Below are 16,956 nucleotides of genomic sequence, written 5' to 3'. Positions count from 1 at the left end.
GGTCCTCAGGGTGGAGAGAGAGAAGGAAATACTAAGAAGTCCACAGCAAGTATCCTCCAAACTTCAGGAAGAATGTTGGGAGGTGGTAATGCTATCCTAGAAAATTTTCAACTGTTCACAATAAATGGAATAAAAGCATTTTGAGGCACAAAGGGGTTTTGTGTCTTACATGTCCCAATTATAGGGTATTCCAAAGATCAAGCTATCTGCTTGAGGAGATGTTCACATCAGAACCCAACAAGAAAGTTAAGGACATGAAAGCATGCTAAAACATTTTCAAATAACCAAAGAGAATTAAATTTGCCACCTGTTTGTCTTCTCCTAAAGCTTTAAGGGAAGCTTGTGATATGCTGAATTGCAAATCAAAATGGATTTCTATTTTCATCACTTCTTTGTTGCTGACATTAATAGGCTTCTTCAGGCAAATGATAAGCATCTTCATATTTTCAGTTTCTAACAAAATAAAGTATACAAATGCATATCAACATACTGAAAGGTTTTAAGATTTTAAAAATTGTAAGTAACTGCACTGGGATATTTGTCAACTGATCAGATTTTTCTTCAAGAAGTTGGAAAGAAATTGTATTAAATAAAGCAGCTTTGACACTTTTATTAGAAGCACATTTGTGGTGTTTATACAAATACACACCGTATGATTATGTAGTTGATCTTGCAAAGACAGGAAGTTACTTATCTTAGCAACAAAGCAATGGAGAGAAAGACACCCACAGACAATCATGCTGATGAGGGACATGGCTACCACCCTGGATGATCAGGCCTGGGTTTATGTACAATGGGCATCGGATCTGGTGAGACAGAAAAGCCTGAGCTACATACACTGCTCAATAATCTAGCTGCAATTCTGATGCACACAGAAGAATATACACAGGTAAAAGATCTTCCAGGAAGCACTGAAGCAAGCAGAGCTGAAAAGCTATGCAATTTCCATACAGCACTTCAGGGAAGAGTTGGCTGAACTGTCAAGAAAAAAAATAAACCTTTAACTTAATTTTATGAAGCACTAACTCTTTTTGTTGTAGAGAATTTTCAGCAACCGCTATTATGCCAGTCTCATTGGCACCCAAACCAAGGACTTAAATCTTTTTTCTTTGATATTCAAGTGTCATCAACTTAGTAGCTATGGTAAAGGACTAGTTGTAGACACTGCCTCTTGTGTTTTTAAGAAGGAACAACTTTTAGCCCTGACAGATTTTGACTTCTAAGGACAGATAACTGAGGCTTTCAGTTGTAACAGATGGTTAGGGGCTATCTGTGCTGGTCTGAGTGTAACTATAGGGGGAGATAGGCCAGTTTTCCCTTAGGGTGGGTATGTGGTGATTTCCATCAGGCATCTCTATCTTAACGTTTTGATCCATTGATTTGCTACCCTCTTTATTTTATCAATAGCTGGATGATCAGAGCTATGTCTCATGGCAAAGGGGGATTATGGGGAGTTTTCTTATTTGAAAACTAAGAAATGGGGAGTTTTCTTCATTTCATGAAGCCCAGGTCGGGATCTAATGCATAATAGATCCACAAAGTATTATCTTGGTTTGCACAGTGTCCAGCATAAAGTTTTAAAGTAGGAATTAGGCCCTTGAAAAATACTCATTTAATTAGAATGAAAGGACTGGATATTCTTCTATCTGGTTCTATACAACTATGAAAAAAGGGAAAAGTGATATAAACTCCTGTCAATGATATATGAGCACCCCATTTCCTCTGCAGCCTAGGTCCTTGAACACAGTCATCTGAGGAACTCAAAGATACACATGCCCAGGATGCACCCCAAACTTTCTGTCTCAGGTAGGGCCTTATAAATTTAATATGTAAGAATATCCCCAGTAATTCTGATATGTACTCCTAGCACAGTCAAAGTATCACCCATCTGGATTCTAGTCCTGGCTTTGAGTTTGGGTCTTAATATCCTCATCTGTAAAGTAGGGAATGAGATAGTCTCTTAGCCTTGGGAGAGCCTATCTGATCGTATGATCTTAAGTGAAAAGACTTCAGTGGTGAAAGATCTTTATCACACTGCCTGAAAGTATATAATGTATGTACATACAAGCTACGTAAGTGGAGGTCTTTACCTTAGTCTGGCAAAGAGCTCTTTGCCTAGCAGAATGGTAATTTTTATAAGTACCATATAGGATCACTGTTACTATTGGTAAGATTTTGGGGGTGAGGATGTGAATGGGAATGATAAACAGATATTGGTTTCTCGTGTCAATACTGTAAGAATCCTTTCATGATAGAGACTACCAAAAAAAAAAATCACTGATTAAATTGAAAAAAAAAAAAAAAAGAAATTGAAGATGACACAAAGAAACAAAGACAATCTATACTCATGGAGGAACAAATATTGTTAAGATGTCCAAACTACATAAAGCAATCTACAAAGTGAATGCAATCCCTATCAAAATAGGGACAGTATTTTTCACAGAGCTAGAATAAACAATCCTAAGATTTGTATGGAGCCACAGAAGACCCCAAAGAGCCAAGGCAACCTTGAAAAAGAAAAGCAAAGCCAGAGGCATCATAATTCTGGACTTCTAGGAGTATTACAAAGCTGTATCAAAGCAATATGGTACTGGCACAAAAATAGATACACAGATCAATGGAACAGAAAGAAAACCCAGAAATTAACCCACAGCATGGTCAACTACTAATTATATATATGGTCAATTACATTGTCAATTATATTATATGGTCAATTAACCTTCAACAAAGCAGGAAATATCCAGTGGGAAAAAGACACTCTTCAATAATTGGTACTGGGGAAACTAGACACTTTCTTGCATCACATACAAAAATAAGCTCAAGATGAATTCAAGACCTAAATGTGATACCTAAAACAATAATGCTAGAAAAGAGCCCAGACAGTAAGGTCTCTGACATCAGCCATACCAAGATTTTTTTAGATAGGTTTTCTGAGGCAAGGAAAACAAAACTTCTGCACAGAGAAGAAAACAATCAATGAGACTAAAAGGCAACATATGGAACGAGAGAAGATATTTACAAATGACATATTTGATAAGGGATTAGTATCCAAGATATATAAAGAGCTGATACAACACCCAAAAAACAAATAATGCGATTAAAAACTGGGCAGACAACATGAATAGACATTTCTCCAAAGATGACCTACAGATGGCCAACAGACACATGAAAAGATGCTCAACATCACTCATTAGGGATATGCAAATCAAAAGTGAAGTGATCTCACCTCACACCTGTCAGCATGGCTAAAATCAACCTAAGAAACAAGAATTCGCAAGGAGGGGAGAAAAAGGAATGCTCTTGCACTGTGGGAATGCAAAGTGGTACAGCCAGCGTGGAAAACAGTATGGAGGTTCCTTAAAAAGTTAGAAATAGGATTATGAGAAAAATCTAGTAATTCCACTACTGTGTATTTACCCAGAGAATACAAAAACATTAATTCAAAAAGACCTATGCACCTTGGGTTTATTGCAGCATTATTTACAATAGCCAGATTACAGACATAGCCAAATGTCCATTGATACATGAAGAGATGATGTGGCCCCCACTCAAGAAAGGGTAACTCCTGGATTTCATGCCCCTCAACATTACTTACCAACCTAGAAGGAGTGTGATGGAGGTTTGGGGGGGTAGGGAGGAGTCGGAGAGCTAATATTTAAATACAAGTGGATATACCTACATGAACTCATCAATAATTACTATAAATCTCTGGGGGGGAAGGACAGCAGGTACTATAACTTTTTTTTTTTAAATCATGGTATAAAACATTTACCATGTTAACCATTTTTAAGTGTATATTTCAGTAGCATTAAGTTTATTCACTGTTGTACAGCAGATCGCCAGAACTTTCCCCTTTCCATAGCCCCTGAAAACCACCATTCTATTTCCTGTCTCTATCAATTTCATTATTCTAGACACCCTATAAGTGGAATCTACAATATTTGTCTTGTAGTAACTGGCCTATTCACTTAACATAATGTCCTGAAGATTCATCCATGTTGTGGCAGGTGTCAGACTTTCTTTTTAAAGCTGAATAGTACTCCATCATATATATACACAAACACACACACACTTTTCTTGATTCATGTGTAGATGGACATTTTGGTCGCTTCCACCTCTTGGCTATTGCAAATAATGCTGCAATGAACACAGGTATGTAAATATCTCAAGTCCTGCTTTTACTTCTTCTGGATATGTACCCAGAAGTAAAATTTCTGGTTCATATTGTGATTCTATTTTTAAGACCTTGATAAACTCTTCTTACAATGAGAAAACCAGGTAAGCAACTGAATCCTAAAATCATAAAGTGAAGGAGTCGTCAACCTCATACCTCTACATCGTGGCCCAGAGCATGGCGTTCCTTCCACTGCACTACACCATCTCCCTTCTAACTCAATGAATCAAGTCTGCTCTAGAATCAGAACTAAATCTAGGGTAGGTTAGAATTAACCATCTTACCTATTATGCTGAAATTAATCACTGCTTCCTTCAAAATTCTCACTGAGTCCCACAGAGCACTCTTGGGGAAAAAAAGAGTTAATGAGCACATAATATACCTGCATATGAACAATCTCTAAGCACTTAGGTTTAAATAGGATTCAAATGTAGTCACCTTAGTATTGTGTATGTAAAAAGTTATACTCTGACTTCCGAGGTTGAAATCAATCCAAAATTTCTCTAATTTTTCATCATCTGGTTTTCTCATCTGTAATATAGAATTTCAAACAGATGTCATGTTAAAGGATCAGATGAAACTTATTTCACTAAAAACTTCTGCTCTTCATAGAAAAAACACTATCCTAACATTATAGTAGGTCTTTATGGTCTTCCTCTTTTCTGCAAAACAAGAGGTAGGCCTCAACTTTATATAACTCCGTTATTTCGGGGGGTGGGGTGGGGAACACAACCACTATCCTTACTTTAACATTTAAAGATGTTTAAATGTCTGAAGACTATCTACACAAACTTTCTTCCCCCCCCCAGTAAGAATCATGAAAAAATACCCTCTCTCTGACCCTCCCCTGCTCACCCGCTCTCTCTCAGAAATAAAACATTAAAAAATTTTTAAAAATTATGAGAAAATAGTCATTATGTTGAAGCAGCAACAATCCATACTGCAGGTGCATGGAAACTTCTGGAGAAGGAGGTATTATGATCAAATATAAGTGATTATTTGCTATCTAACTTACTATATCCATTAAAGCATAGAAACAGTATATGTGTCCTTCTCTGGCTTTCAGTTCCATTCAAACCATTCTATGGGCACATTAACAATACCTATATTTCCTCCCACCTGTTTTCTAGACCTATCAGGAAGTATATAAAGAGTTTTTATTCCTCAACAATGGAAAAGACACTAGACTTACTACTGTACCACTTGCTTTTCTGAAAATGGTATTTCTTGGACATCTTTCCATCATAGGTACCTACTTTTTAATGGCTATAGAGTTGAATGAAGGTTTTAACCTATAATGGATGTTACTGGAAGCCAGTTTCAGGGACTTGATTGAAACTGATGGAAATTTAGAAGTCCCCATGGGGAAAAAAATAGCAAGCAGATATTGGAACCTTAGGATAACAGCAAAGAATGGAGATAAAGGAATCAAAGAGGCTACTAAAATCAGTTCTAGGGATGAGAAACTTGTGGTATAGTCATGAGTTAAAGGCTCAAGAGGCCAAGAAAGGAGATCTTAACCGAGAACAAAGATATAGTTAATTAGGACATTTTGCAGGTCCAGGAAATCTCAACAGAGTCAAGGTTCAAAGATCTTAGAAGACTTTATCCCCAGTGGAGGTGCTATATATTGATACTGTTCCTTTAAAAAACAAAAGGGGTAGTGAAAAGCGACTGCTCACCTTCAGACTATGCAGTACAAGGTACAACGACCTAGAGAAAAGAGTGCTCCCAATTTCTGTGGATCAAGTGGGGAGTATCAATTGGATGGAAAGCAGCAAGGGAGTTGCCCTTTCCCCTGCAATCCAGGCATGAATAATGGTACTCATTAATAGGGTAAAGTAAGGCCAGATTCCTGTGACTGACCTCATTAACACAGTATCAACCTTAAAATTCCTGCATCTAGTAGTAACAGTAGGGTCCTTAAACATATTAGTAAACGACCCCCGTATGGTAGGATCAAAGAAGAAGAAAGTCTTCAGAGTTTCAGTCTCTAGAAGTAAACTTCCTTTTCAAAAAAAAAAAAACCCTCTGTGTGGGGAGAGAAGTTTGGGCCTCATTATGGATTTCTAACTATGGGTTACGTTATATGCCACTCTCCGAGCCCCAGAGATAAACCTACCTCATGCCCATCAGCAAAAGCAGCAATACATGGAAATGAATAGACCCTGCAAAACACTTCACAATTAAAAAAGCAAAATAAAATGTGATTGGAGCCCAAATATAGCCTACAGATGTTCTAGAACAAGAATTTATGACTAGGGCAGGCAATTCAGTCTCTTGGCATTAAGTATGGACGAGGCTCTCAAACCTGCAGGCGGATACAGCTAGGAGTAGGTCTCTAGTCTCCATCTGGCAGTTTGCAAGCCAGGTTTACTGGTACTAGGTCTCAGTCTGGTTGTGTGGCAAGATTCCCAATGGTAGGAGTGAATTCAGCAAATTCTCATCAAGGACTTTGTAATAGACTTATCTCCAGTGCCTCAAACCTTCAAGAAGTCCCTTTTCATGAAATCTTCTAGAGGATGTGTTAAAGATTTTCCAAGTTATAAGTAAATGTGTTAAAACACTGGTAGAGATAAACACATACAAGTGAATCACTAGGAAGAATGGATCTAATCTTCGGAATCACTAAGGAGAATGGATCTACTGATATTTCTATTCAATGAATAATCCATTAGTGATTAATAAGTTATGTATCCTATGATCTCTCCTGAAATAGATCTTAGATTTTTCTTTAATATTAGACATTTTCAGAAGACAACTAGTCAATAAAATAACACCCAGAGAAATATCTTACCTTCTTTCATCACCAAGTCTGTTGTTTAGGTGATTGAGAAACCGTCTACTATCCTTCAAAGGAAATAATGCAAAGTTAAAAAAAAAAGAGGTCTTATTTAAAAACTATTTTTGGTGGCATGAAGCAGCTAGTGTTTGCTTTGAAATTCCCAGGATCCAGTAACATCAAGGTTTCACCAAGATTCATTATCTTAGGTTAATTAAAACAATACTTTGTTATAAAGAGGCAGCTTCAGACTCAAATCCTGGAGGGAACACCCAGGCAGCAGATTTTCAGCTGAGGAATGCTTTAAGTCTCCAAAAATTATATGCACAGTTAGGTTTCACTGGGTTAAGAGAAAGAGAAATACATTTAACTAGTAACCTAGATTCGTTTCGCCAACCCACCAGGCGTCCATCTTGCCAACATCTGCCCAGCACAAGCCAACCACAAACACATAAACTTACCCCCTTTGGGTTTATCTGAGTGTGTTATCTACTGCCATTTTTCCTTATCAGGAGTTCTCTATCCCATTCCTTCCTAGTTTCTCTTTCCTGATACTGGTCCAGAGAAGAAGGATTATTTTTTAGAGTTCTTCTGACCAGAAGCTAGAAGCTAGTAGAAAGGTAAATCTGTTGCCCCCAAAATACTAAATCTGACCAGACACCAACTCAGGCTTTTGTCCCTTTTCCTACAAAGGACTGGCTGTTGTCCTGTATCTGCACATTCGATCTTTATTCAGCACTAAGTACACAGCAGTAATGGAAGTCTGGACCTCAAAGAGGTTCAATTAAGTGTATGGCTCTGTGGGGAAAAGGCTTTAAGAAACATTACTTTTGACCCGTTTTCATGAAAATTCCCTGCAGATAAGGGAACGACACAGAGGAAAAAGGAAACTAGCATCTGAGTGTCCACAACATCCCAAGCACTTTTGGTTTCTCTCATTCATTTCTCACAATGTTAAGGTGGCTTTTATTCCCATCTCACAGATGATACCCTAAGGCTTCCAAAGTCAACTACCTTATAAAAACACATACATCATATAAGCCAGGGAGGTGCTACTCAAACCTGAAGCTTATGGTGTTTCCATTTAGATCAAACAGAAAACTGGCTAAACACCTACTGTGTATCTGGAAATAGGCTCAAAGTTAAATATATTTTCAATAATGTATTTAAGAATTCAGATTTCATAAAATTCTAATTACATAGCAGTGTTGACTAGAAAGGCTTGGTTCAACAATTTCATGGTTATTAAGAATTTTACCTTTTCTTAAGGGCCTAACCCTCATTTTAAGAACTTTTTGGAAGAGGAAAAACATTTTTGCTATTTTAAGATGAGGGGGGGAGTATGCAGCAAAGCTATAGGCTATTTTTGTGCTACTTAAGGATATAATCACCATGAGCTAGATTGCATGGAAAACACTGAAAATTATTATTCCTCCAAACTATAGAGCACCCCATGCAATTTCAGCCTTCCCTCATCTTCCCAGCTGCTCTGTCCAAGGCTGCAAGGCACATTCCTTTCTTTTCCAGCTCTGTCCACAAACTGAGGTTTGCTAAAATCGCTCCCTACTTCATGTTCTAACTGGATCCAACCTAATTACATTGTTTTGTGTCCAGTATAAGTTACCTATAGAGAAGCCTTATCTGTAGATCCATGTTTGGCCCACAAATATGGTGTTCATGTGGTCCTCAAATCACTTCACAGAAATGGGAAACAGGAAGCTTAATCACATGTAAGAAAAATTCCTCCCCTGAGCCCAATGCTCAGGAAAACACGGAGGATGCTGAATAAGTATTGATCAAATGGAATTTTGAGAACCAGGAATCTCACCGTCTCAAATTCTCGATCCTTAATTTCTTTGAAAGCTTCAGCAATGAGGTCATCTTCAAACCATTGATGGACAAGGTCACCCCTTGATTTTTTCAAGGTCAGTCTACACAGTGCTTCAGAAAGAGCAACCTGCTGGTCATAATCTAGAGATTAAAAGCACGATAGACCTAGATCATTCCAGGATGGGCACAAAGCAAAAGAAAAGAAAGTTCTCCAAATTAGCACTGCTCTGAGAAATGGAAGACTAACATTGTAGGTTATAGTAATAAGCATTATAAAGTAACCTGGATCATTATGTAAATATTTAAGAAATCTTAGGAGAAAAATCTAAATAAGCCAGCATATAACAGTTTATAAAATGCAAAGGCATTTTTTATTTTAGATATATTAAAATATTAAAAAGCAGCTCCTCAAACAGCCTTACAAAATACTACAAAAATAAAAGCCCAAGGTAGATTATGGCATTTCACAACTGATAAAAACTACATACATTTCAATTTCAAATAATTTTAAGAGCAAAAGTCACCTTGCAGCTGGATATATACAACAGGAAGACTTTTACAGAATGCTTTTAAAATTTGTCAAGTGATATATGTTGCTTATGAATACATAGAATAAGGGTATAAAAGCCTATTTTAGAATGAAAACCAGATCTAAGTCAAGGATTAGCTCTACCAATGAAGAGAAGAGAATCAGGGACAGGTACACAGGGGGCTTTACATGTAACTGATTCTACTTAATAAAGACTTGAAGTAAATGTAGCAAAATGAAAATCTGACTAGATTGGTTGATGAATGAGTATTTGAATTATTCTTTATGGCTTTCAGCATGCTAAAGCCTTTCAGAGTAAATTACAGATGAAGTGCTAATTCCTATTTTTAACTTGACCACAATTTATTACCACAGTCCCAAGATGCTCATAGAACCCCAGATAGCCAATATGAAATACTCTAATATTTAAAATTCTAAACACTTCTTACCACCCACAGTCAAGATTGTCCTTGCAAGGTCTTTCCTGAAAGATTTAGACAAATTAACATTTTATTGAAGTGAATGAACATACATAAAACTTTACTAAATTGACATTAAAATTGAAAAATCAAGATGTATATTTTTGAAGTTATTGCAAACTCAGCACCAGGATTTCTTCAACGTCAAGAATACATTTTTATGGAAAAACTCTGTATTATTGAGTTAAATCCACCTTTTATAAGAAGCTAGAGTTATCGTATATTCTGAGTTTCTATTTCTCCTTCTGTAAAGTGAATCCAATTGGATGATGTCAGAAGATTCTGGAATTTTATAATCACCTCATCAATGTAGGAGGATGTATTTCTTATATGATCTTTTTTTTCTTTAAAGTTTACACCTGAAAGAAATGATACAGTAGACTCGGAATCTTTAGTTTTTTAATGTTTATTTTTGAGAGAGAGAGAGAGAGAGAGAGGAGAGAGAGAAAGAGGCACACGCGCGTGCACACACACACACACACACACACACACACAGTGCAAGCTGGGCAGGGGCAAAGAGGGAGACACAGAAAATAAAGCAGGCTCCAGGCTCTGAGAGGTCAGCACCACAGAGCCCAATGTGGGGCCTCAACCCATGAGCTGAACCGTGAAATTATAACCTGAGCTGAAGTCAGACGCTAAACCGACTGCACCACCCAGGCACCCCGGTGCTGAATCTTCCTAATGTGCTCTTGACCTGCTTTTAAAAACTGACAAATGAAGCAGGGGGTGAGGGGGAACCCTGGGTGGCTCAGGTGGTTAAGTATCTGACTCTTGATTTCCACTCAGGTCGTGATCTCAACAGGTTGGGAATTTGAGCCCCACCTCAGGCTCACAGCTGATAGCATGGAGCTTGGTTGTAATTCCTTGCCTCTCCCTCCCCCCCTCTCACTCAAATATAGATAAACATTAAAAAAACCAACAAATGTATCCTTTATTAGATGTAATATGGTTAACTTAGTACATTATTACAGTAAATCCCCCATCATATCTTCACTTAACAATTTCAATTAGTTAAATGTCAACAAATATGATGTTGATCTTTTCATACCTGAAATAATGCTCATTTTAAATAGATTGGCCAAGAAATCTTTACTTCAGTTTCTCATAAAGTGATTGTTTAAAAAGAAAATTAAAGAGGCCCTAGAATAGTACCACTGCTTTGTGCTTGCAGACTTTTTATTTCACCTGAAGTCCAGAACATTCCAGACTTTCTAGAACAAACAAGCAGTGGGACCATAGAATTAGCTTGAAAACTTCTGAGAGAACATCAGGTCAGTTGTTCCCCAAATCCAAATAGTTCACTCAGAGTAATGATTAAACTAATCGTTTTTGGATTATTGAGTATTTTTTAGGAAATAGAAAACTACAACCTGCACACTAGTCAAATGGACAAACGTGGTAGCAGTGGGCTCCATGCTCACCAATCACATCATTTGGGCCTAAATATGACAAACGTGGTTGTCCTTCATGTCACCAGTCATGGCTGCCTGTCACATAAACAAGGGTGTGCCGCACCAGGTCAACGATGCTGGTTAGTAGCGGTTAGCATGGTCACAGATTTAGGTTCAAATTTTAAAATGGGGTCCTGGTTTTGCCCCTTCCATAGCCACATATTACGACCGTAACTCCAAATTTCAATGCCCTAAGAACTACAGAATTGTAATGCGGTCAAAACATTTAAAAATTCATTGATTTTTTTTTTCATTGTTGAAAAATACAAATTCCATGCTTCACTGGTATAACTAAAAGTTGGTTGCCTTTGAGCATTTGTTCTTTACCAGATAACAAGCTCTTCACTTCAATGAATTGCTTGATTCAACCTGTAGAACAACTATCAAGGGTGATCATCGGCTCCGTTTTGCAGGTGAGCAAACAGAGGTGCCAAAACCAGGATTCGAAGCCCCATTTCTGGCATCAGAGTCGGTCCTCTGAACACTTTCTCAGGAGTCACTAATTTAATTCACAACCACAGTGGAAAAAATGATCTATAGCCCAAGAAAGCATTTCAGTTCACAAACCTGATAAACATATTACTAAAAAAGAAAAGCTTAGCAAAGTCCAGCCTTTTTTTTTTTTTTTGCTTAGTCTTCCTTCACAGCATAGCCTAGTGCCTGATAACAGGGTAGGTGCACCAGGCATTTGCTGAAAGGAATCAACAAAGTCACCAAGTCTAAAGAAAACGAAGATGGAAGTAGTACAATCCAGAGAGGGTTTGCCCTTACATCATTCAACACGTACATCATCACTTACATCAGATGACATGGGCCTTCTAACAAGGGAAGTTGTTTCCTCTCTTCCCGAGGCACAGCATGCAAAATGGAGTTCAAAGTCTTCAGAGCCTGTTTGGAGTTGGAGAAAGTATTCGCAGGGAAGAATCAAACACGGAGACCTGTGCACAACTGTCTCTAAGGTCTCCAGAGCAATGGTTATCAACTGGTTTGTTACTTGCAACTCACCTCCTGTTGAATCAAATGATTTACAGTCTTTTCTGTCACCAGAAAGCCTAAGGTAAATATGAAGGAACCCAGCATCTGAATTTTTCCTGAAAGCACAATTGTTAAAGAATCAAACTGATGCTAAAATGAATAAGGGAATGACTCCCACACAACAGGAAGAGGCCAAGACTGGAAAAACCAGGAGGGCAGTAAACATTTTAGAAGTTAAAACCAAACAGTCTGGGAGATAAAACATGGAGAAAATGCACTTGCATTGCATAGACTCTCATTCAGGAGAACAGCAGCATACCCGAAGCGAGACTTTGATTGCCCGATCTCAAGCAAAGTTATTTTTGGTCCAGACTGAGGGACAAACCTACAAAGGGCAGCTCCTACAGTTTTCTGTTGTTTCTTCTGTTTGTGCATTAAAAAAGATATTTGTAATGTCTTCTATAATAGAACGCTTTTAATAAGGTGTTGGTCTTTATTAAACAGCCTAATCATAGAAATTTCAATAGCTATTTATAGGTCCATGTGTAGTAAAATCAGTAGGTGGTTATTCTTCATGATTCTTCATGCTTATTAAACTAGATTTGGGATTTCATTTATGCCCATTAAGATACAAAATGATAGTGGTAGTATACAAAATTCTGATAAGTCCAAAAATTTATGGTAAGGTCATAGCATTAGATAGGTTCAAATGTGCAATTTTGATGTATGGATTATCACAGGTAATATACTCACTCCCCCCATATACTTCATGAAACTGTAGGAAACCAAACCAGAAAATAGAAAAGAGATTCCTCTTCCATTTAAAAAAAAAAAAGAAAAGAAAAAGAAAAAAAGAAAGAAAGAAAAAGAAAAAAAGGAAACCCAGGGGTACCTGAGTGGCTCAGTTAGTTGAGCATCTGACTTTAGCTCAGCTCAGGATCTCCTGGTTTGTGGGTTTGAGCCCCATGTTGGGCTCTGTGCTGACAGCTCAGAGCCTAGAGCTGTTGTAGATTCTGTATCTCCCTCTCTCTCTACCCCTCCCCAACTTGCTCTTGCACATTCTCTCTCAAAAATAAAAAAAAAAGCCAGATTGGTACTGCTGAATGATTTCTGGGAACCAAAAATTTGGCTAATGGCTAAGCCAACAACTTGCTTGCCAGCTTAAAACTTGAGATTTCAATACAGCCCAGATGGACAGAAGGGATCCTAAAGACCTTTATGTACCAGATTATCAAACATCAGATGCCAATCTTTTCATTTAAATAGTAAAGAAAAACTGACAAATACAGCCCTATAAAAAAAGAGAGGCACTACCACTGGGTAGAAGAGGGACTTTTATTTAAAATTTTTTNCAGGAGAGGGTGGGCAGGGAGACACAGAATCTGAAACAGGCTCCAGGCTCTGAGCTAGCAGCACAGAGGCCGAGGTGGGGCTCGAACCCACGAACCACGAGATCAACCGACTGAGCCACCCAGGTGCCCCAAAGAGGGACTTTTTAAAAAGTGCTTACTTCAGGAAACAAAAATTTAGAACCATCTTACTTATCACAGAAGACTTCAAAGCACAGAAAATAGTCATCCCACCCTCAAAGAGCCAGCACAATAAGTAACACAGCATGAAAGCAGTAGTGTGGAAAGCACCTGGGGGATAGATGTTGAAGAGACTTATTTACTCATCTCAGAACAGGTGGCAGAGGGGCAGGTATCTTCAGGAAACTTTTCCAAGAACAAAAATGCTGGTGGGCACCATTTCTCTCCCCACTCCCAGCTTACATGGCTGGACACATGGGAGCCAGCAGCGACCCTCTTTCAGTCTTACACCACACACCCCACTCCCAATGCTCCCTTACAGACCTGCTCCATCCAACCCGCCTGCCTCAACAGCCCATCCCTACCACGTGCTCCTGCCCCAACACACCATGAAGCAGCCCCAGTGGGGACCAGCACCACTCCTAAGTGTCCACTGCCCTGGGGAGATGAGGCAATAAGTTCATTCCCCATGAAGTTGGCCTTCAGCAAGGAGGCTGATTGCAGATACCTAGTCTGACTGCCAGCCCCACACCAACCAAAGCCTCTGTGAGCCACATGGGGAGAAAGCCCAGTCATCTGATCTACCCACACAGAGAGGCTCATTGCAGACAGCTAGCCTGACTGTTGATCCTGCCCATCTATGAGACCAGAGGCCTTCACAGGCCCCTGATCACTGCATGGACCAAACCCTGCCCAGTGTGCCCACAGTAGGCAAAGCGGGTTGTTGCAGCTGACTGGGCTAAAAGCAAACACAGCTAGATACAACAGTAAGGTGTACATAGCCCACCACCCATATGGGTGTCTAATCCTAGATTGTGCCCAGGTTGTCTGATTCTGATGACCAAGGGATACAGTACTATAGGGAACTAATGAACTTCTACACCAAAGAAACTACTTTCATGACTAGGAGATGTAGCAATCCTCCCTAACACATAAACAGACAAAATGAGGAGATAGAAGACTGTGTCCTAAATGAAAAAACAGACAAAAATCATAGCACAAGAGCTAAAAGAAACAGATAAGAATTTTAAGTAATGGTCATAAAGAGAATCCACTCTCCTCTCAAGTCCAATGAGGGAGGAGGTCCTCAGGGAGGAGGTCAACAAAGACAGAAAATATAGAAGAGTCAGAGATGAAGAATCCAGTAACTGGAAGGGGGAAAAACACACCAAAAAAAAAAAAAAAAAAAAAAAACCACCACTAGAGGAAATTAACAGCATATTAGAGGAGACAAAAGAACAGCTCACTGATCTGGAGAACAGAAAAGAACGAAGCTGAACAGCNAATGGGAAAAAAAAAAAAAAAAAGATAAAAAAAAAAAAAAAAAAAAAAAAAAAAAAAAAAGACAATAGGTTAAGGGAACTCATCAAGTGTAGTTGCAGTCACATTATTGGGATCCCAGAATGATATAAGAAAGGGGCAGAAAACTTATTTGAAGAAATAAATGAAAAGTTCCCTAAACTGGAGAAGAAAAGAGACATCCAGATCCAGGAAGCACAGGGAACTCTTAATAAGATGAACTCAAGGAAGTCCACAACAAGATGAATAAAAATGGCAAAACTAAGAATTCTGAAAGCAGTAAAGGAAAATAATTACATAAAAGGGAAACCACATAAGGCTACCAGCTTGTTTTTTAGCAGAGAATAAATTCTGTGGGCCAGAAGGGAATGGAAAGATATTCAAAGTGAGGACATGTAAAAAATTTGTAACCAAGAATACTCTACTTAGCAGGGTTATCATTCAGAATGAGATAGAGTTTCCCAGACAAACAAAAGCTAAATGGGTTCATCACCCCTAAGTCAGGCTTACAAGAATTACAGGGAATTATTTGAGTGGGAAGGAAAGGCTGTAACTAAAAAGACAATTATAACAGGAAAAAAGTCACAGGTAAAAACAAACCTATAATCAAGGTAGTATATTCGTCACTTATAAAGCCAGTATGGAAGTTCTCACACTCAAGTAATAAAGTTTGTCATATCTACAAAAAGACAGTCAAGGATATGCAAAATAAAAATATGACATACATAAAACACGGATGGAAGAGTAAAAATTTAATGCTTTTAGAATGCATTCAAGCTTAAGTTACCATCAACTTAATAAGGACTATACACACAAAAGGACACTATAAACCTACTGGTAAACACAAGTCGAAAACCTCTAATAGATAAAAGAAAGGAATCCAAGTGTTTGTGTATGTGTAACTCTAAAGAAAGCCTTCAAACCACAAGGGAAGACACAAGAAACAGCTACAAAAAAAAAAAAGAAAAGAAAAGAAAAGAAAAGAAACAGAACACAATGAACAAAATGCCAATCCAAAGCCTAATAATCGCTTTGAATGTAAACAGACTATTTCCATCACAGAGAAGATGGCAGAGTAAGAGGACCCCAAGATGACACTATCCCACGGATACAACTTGATAATACCCAACAGCAGAAATAATCCAGAAAACCACCCAAAGACTGGCACAACAAATACCATAAATAAAGCTATAGAAGAGGCCTTACTGAAGAGGGGAAGAAGGCCAAAGTGGCACTGGGAAACAAAACAGGTCACAGCCATCCACATTGGGATGGGAGGTGGGAAGTGGAGAAGAAACATACTGTCCCACTAAGGATCCCACAAAAGGAGGATGAGTCTCCATAACAACTGGCTTTGAAAGCAAAAAGGCTTTTGTGACTCTTACAACCAGCGGGACTTAAAGCCTGGAGTCATAAAACCCAGTGGGCTGTTCTGGGAGAGTGAAGAAGGCCTTAGGAAGCTGAGTCTCTACCCTCAAAGAGACAGTCCAAGAAACAATCCATGCAGTTACAGCATAGAAGTAGCAGTTTGAAAAACTCCTGGGAAATATGAAGAGTGCAGTTTATTTTGAAGCAGGTCCTGGAATGGCAGGGATCTATGAGGGTCTTCTCCAGACACAAAAAGAGCTGGAAGGCACGATCTTACACACACACACACACACACACACACACACACACACACACACACACACACCTACCTCTGCAGGAACCAGCACAGCACCAGCATTTACTCCCCAACTTGCTTACACCACCCCAAATCCCCCCACCCCCAACAGGCTTGCCTCAGTCCCCATGCTGTGGGTCCCCTCCCCCAAAAGACTGGCACACACCTTGCCAACATCATGACTCCCAACCTACATGTTTTGTGGGGCCTTGGTCCTGGTAGAAGTGGTGGTGGGGGGGGGG

At 38.8% G+C, this 16,956-nt stretch overlaps 1 protein-coding gene across 1 annotated transcript in view; it reads right to left on the bottom strand.

Annotated features, from left to right (window-relative positions):
* The window catches only part of SYCP2L (synaptonemal complex protein 2 like), a 94,747-nt gene that overhangs the window by 61,425 nt on the left and 16,366 nt on the right, over positions 1–16,956 (bottom strand). The window contains exons 7-15 of the mRNA XM_077770007.1: positions 12,254–12,339; positions 12,048–12,136; positions 9,765–9,799; positions 8,785–8,927; positions 6,972–7,024; positions 6,297–6,342; positions 4,613–4,705; positions 4,459–4,519; positions 305–453 (exon numbers count right to left, since the gene is read on the bottom strand). Of these exons, the coding sequence (XP_077626133.1) occupies positions 305–453; positions 4,459–4,519; positions 4,613–4,705; positions 6,297–6,342; positions 6,972–7,024; positions 8,785–8,927; positions 9,765–9,799; positions 12,048–12,136; positions 12,254–12,339 (755 nt within the window). The remainder of the gene's footprint in view (positions 1–304; positions 454–4,458; positions 4,520–4,612; positions 4,706–6,296; positions 6,343–6,971; positions 7,025–8,784; positions 8,928–9,764; positions 9,800–12,047; positions 12,137–12,253; positions 12,340–16,956) is intronic.

The sequence above is a fragment of the Crocuta crocuta genome, unplaced genomic scaffold (assembly GCF_008692635.1).
Source record: "Crocuta crocuta isolate KB4526 unplaced genomic scaffold, BGI_CrCroc_1.0 scaffold24, whole genome shotgun sequence".
Classification (NCBI taxonomy): Eukaryota; Metazoa; Chordata; class Mammalia; order Carnivora; family Hyaenidae; genus Crocuta; species Crocuta crocuta.
This window is presented reverse-complemented; position numbering and strand designations above follow the sequence as displayed.